Source organism: Limulus polyphemus, unplaced genomic scaffold, assembly GCF_000517525.1.
Source record: "Limulus polyphemus unplaced genomic scaffold, Limulus_polyphemus-2.1.2 Scaffold2909, whole genome shotgun sequence".
Taxonomy (NCBI): domain Eukaryota; kingdom Metazoa; phylum Arthropoda; class Merostomata; order Xiphosura; family Limulidae; genus Limulus; species Limulus polyphemus.
The window spans coordinates 90,209-94,806 of NW_013668519.1; the positions used below are offsets into that span (position 1 = coordinate 90,209).

At 30.1% G+C, this 4,598-nt stretch overlaps 1 protein-coding gene across 1 annotated transcript in view; it reads right to left on the reverse strand.

The window, feature by feature from the left end:
* Window positions 1-4,598, reverse strand: part of LOC106468191 — a 133,116-nt gene that overhangs the window by 86,400 nt on the left and 42,118 nt on the right. Inside the window, exon 5 of the mRNA XM_022396510.1 lies at window positions 3,132-3,349. Coding sequence (XP_022252218.1) covers window positions 3,132-3,349 — 218 coding nt within the window. The remainder of the gene's footprint in view (window positions 1-3,131; window positions 3,350-4,598) is intronic.

The following is a 4,598-nucleotide window of genomic DNA, read 5'->3' on the forward strand; positions in this document are numbered from 1 at the left end:
TTTTAACTCATCATGGACAAATAACACCTAACACAAAACCACCATAACGTTTTAGCTCATCATGGACAAATAACACCTAACACAAAACCACCATTCTCCATACAAATCCTTACCAAAGTCACCAACTACACTGACAGAAAATATAAAGAAGTTCTTCTCATCAAACAACTATGACCACAGATGAATAGGGACAAAGGATGGTGCCTATAATTATAATTATTTTTTCATCTTATCTTTTGTTATTTCAAGCTCCAACTTGGATAGAACTTTTGTTTACTACAGGTAGCTTTTAATTTTTTCAACAAAATGCTTTACTGCTTTGTAGTGCAAACACACTGTGAAAATGCCATCTACAGATTTTATTACAATTTATTATTCAAACTGTTTGAAGCTTTGTACTGTCAGTTACAGTTGGTGTTTTAGTGGAACACTCCTGAAGAAGCTGTAAACCAAAACATCGAGTGACCAATTAAAGAAAAATAAAAAATTTTGGTGTTTTAAGGTTGTTTATTTCTAGTATTAAGGTATAGTTTCACAGATGAAAAGCATACATTTAGGAGGCCCTAGAGGTTATGCAAATGAAATATAAAAACTGTAAAATGAAAAAAGTATTTTCTTTTTCTTAACTTGAAAATCACCATGCACTCAGGCTAATCAGTCTGACTTTGTAAATTCATAGAAAAGTCTTTAGTAAAGATACTTGTAATATTTACAAAAAGCTTCCAAATTTCATGAAGGTACATTAAATAAATTCAGTATTAAGAACAATCATTATTATGTACAGCTTCACTGAAATAAAGGTTGATACAATGCACCAACATTTTAGACATAGCATTAACTCTCTCTACACAGGCATCTTTTACTGCATGTATAAAGGTTTTTAGTGAGTTACATTTAAAAGTTAATTAAACTACTTTTTGTTCCTGTTATACCAATTAGTATAGCAAAAACTTTTAGCTAATAATCCATATTTTAATAGTACATAAATTTTAAGTTCTTAATTTTATAAGACAATATTTTAAAAAAATTCTAAATTTCTTCTAATGTGAAAATTGTGATATTTGCTCTCTAGGTATTCCCTCTTCTCTGATTTATTTACCACCCCTCCGAGAAGTATGAAATTTAATGTAAATTACTTATTACAATGTTGTCATCGCTCAGGCAAAGCATAATTTCCAAAGCCTTCAATCTCGTTTGGTTACAGTGTCAATTAGAAAATCAGACCCCTCTTACCACACCCACCTGTCACAATCTTTTTCAAAAATTGCCAACAATTTTCTCTAATGTTTAATATTATATTAGCTATAACAAATAAAAAGCCAAGGTTTTAGTCTATCAAAGGATATATTATATTACATTGTTTTCTGTACAAAGAATTGTCTATTTCGCTTCCAGTTCAAACTTTATTCCCACGGAAATGCATCGACAAGCTTAGCTGAATTTTTAATAGCTCTTGTTGCTTTTTGTATATTCTTATTCTGTGTTCTTTGTTGCATTATTTAATTAAATGAAAAATCATTTAGTGTAGTAGTACCATTAGTATAAAACGTATAGTTAAGTGTCATTAACAGTCGACAGCAAAAATAATGAAAGCCCAGGTAAGTACTTTATTTCTTGTTTTTCATGTGTATTCATTTATTATTATAAAAGTAACTAAAATGTAAAAAGAGGAATCTCTAGGTGAGTAAAATAAGTAATAATAATAAATTTTCGGGAGGCATGCACGTGATCAGCTCGGAATAGGTCGTGGGTAATGTAGTTCGAGAATGAAAATATAAAGTTTTACTGAAAACAAATATTGGAAATGTATTTAGGAGGTTTTAGAGATTACACAAATGAAATTTGAGATTTTTGGGGTGAAGAAAAGTATTTTTGATCTTAACATGAAAATCACTTTGCACTCAGACTAGTGAAAAAAGAAGATATATTCACAGACAAATCTTTAGTAAAAATACTTCACTAAAAAATCTGATTTTTTGTATATAAAAGACTGCCAAATTTTGTGAAAATACACATACTATAATAAAAGTTAGTAGCATTGATACTATAACAAGAACAAAGTGGTCATGTGGTTGGTCAATTCAACTGAGCCTATGTTGAGAGAGTTCATGGTGATTTGTATCATCAGACTGATAGTGTTTATGGGTTCTATATTGGTTCCCTAGTTAGCCAATTTTTTTCCTCTGTTTTGAAAAGCAATAACTGGACAATTCTTCAGTTTTTAAAAACACTGTACAACTGTATGAATGTAGATGATACTTGAATTATTTTTAGAAATTCTGATCATGTCAATTTTTGGATGACTTGAACACTGAACATAAAAATAAATTTATTGTTGAACATAACAGGATCATAATCGCTTAATTTTGGCTAAGGATATTCATAACAGTGTTAGCAACTTCAATGTGAAGTATATCATAAAACAATGTTCACTAGTCTGTACTGTAACTTCACAATCTTTATGCCAACTTAAATTGAAAGAAAATTTAATTATTTGTACAAGTAAAATTATATTAAACCACTTACAAACAAAGTTCCTAAATACCCATTAGTTATAAGTTTGTCATATGTTGGTTAATCTCAGAATAAAAAAAAATCACTTATGAAATATAGTTTGCAGGGTACACCTTCAAATACAGCCGAGATATGTTTAAACCTCGCTGCCAATTACAGTATTTTTTTAGATTGAAAGATCATATTCCTTGATTAAAATCATAAAATGATTATAAATTTATCTGTCATTGGTGCTGTCAGCATGATTACATAGGTTTTAATACAAGAAAATTATTAACTTGTGTAAAGGAACATTCAAATTTAAGGTCTTTGAATAGTTGAAGTGTACTGTAACATGACCTAGGTGAGTGTGATGCTCATAAACTTGATTTACTTTAAAATCTTAACAATGATAAACAGAGCTTCTGTATAAAGAGAGCTTGTTTATACATAAACTGAAGTCAGAGATTATCCAAGTAAGTTCTGCCTTTAAGTTATTTTTGGTTTTTATAACTATAATCATGTTTTATCTCGGATGGACAGACTGAGCTAGAATGTGGAAATTATGGATTTGTCCCTACAATAGAATCTCAATGAATAAACTCTATTCTGTTACTTTCATTCTGCAAGTGTTTTACCTCTTCCAAATCTTCTTTCTCCATGGTCACTGAATCGACCAGGAATTCGACCTTCTTTTTCTCGATCATCTCGATCCAACCTGTCACGTCGATTGCCATTACATCTGTTGTATCCATAGTCTCGTTCTTGTTGATCCTTGTCCTTGTCCCATTGGTCCCTATCACGTGCTAATATTCTTCCACTGCCAATTCTTCTAACAGGTTCACGATGAACAGCACTGAAATTGACACACACACATACTGTAGCTTTCCACTCTTAAGATTTACCAAAAGCCATGTAATATTTACTGATAATCTGCAAAATGTCAGGAAGATATGCATACATTTTCAAAAGTTATAGTATGACTATTCCAATGATTACTTTTTGGTTATATAGTAGGTGCAATACACATAGCTCTATAGTCAAAGATTTAAACGTGTACATTGTTGCTTCCATTTTTATAATGTTTGATCATTCTTTATGTTGCTACTTCAATGATTATTCCTAGATAAAGTACTGTTTTGCTAGAAAATTGAAGATGCAAAATAACTTTTCACCTAAATTGTGTGTAACCTGCTGAAGTGTGGTGTTGCATTTTTCATAAAAAACATGGTAAAATATTTTGTGAGTGAAATAAATGTAAGTTAATTATTACATGTAAAGAAGAATATGCATTCATTTACATAATACTGTTTGTATCAAAGTATTAGGATTTTTAAGTAAGTATTAAAATTTTTAATTAAAGATTTGCTCAGGAAATTTTTCTTTTGGAATGTTGACTAACCAACATGCAAAGTAATTTTGATTTTAAGATTAAAAATACTTTTCTTCATCTGAAAATTGTCAGATTTCATTTGCACAATCTCTATAACCCCCTAAATAAACATCAAATGTTTTTTCAGAAAAACTTAATATTTTGTCCATTGTTTTCTTTACCTTAACTCTATACCTTTTTTTCCTTCTAGAATTACTGCAAACTGTAACATAAAACTACAAATATATATTCTAAATAGCTTAAGTCTTGAAACAGTATGTATCTATTTATATATGTATTACTTTTTCTGTTTTATTAACCTTTGAGCCATATAACTAATAATCCCACCACAAAAGTGCACAATAGCATAAAACTGGCCTTTACAAAGTGGAAATCTCTTACTTTTATTAGTATTAGAACTAGTGTACCAGTATTTTGTAAAATACAGTGACATTTCAGTTACCATATACACTATCCTATTCAAAAGTCATGGGACACGGGTAGTTATGAATAAAATATGTTTTTATTCCAAAAAAAATTAATAGCATGTTAGCATGCCTTTGGCCTTAATGACTGCTTCAATGTGTCGTTGAAGACTGTCTACTAATTTCTGGTAGAAAGTTGGTGGTATTGTTCTCCACTCCTCCTTTAAAGCATTAGTAAACTACACTACTGAAGAGGGCCATCTTGGCCTTGCCCTAATTCTGCATTCCAGTTCATCCTAAAGATATTC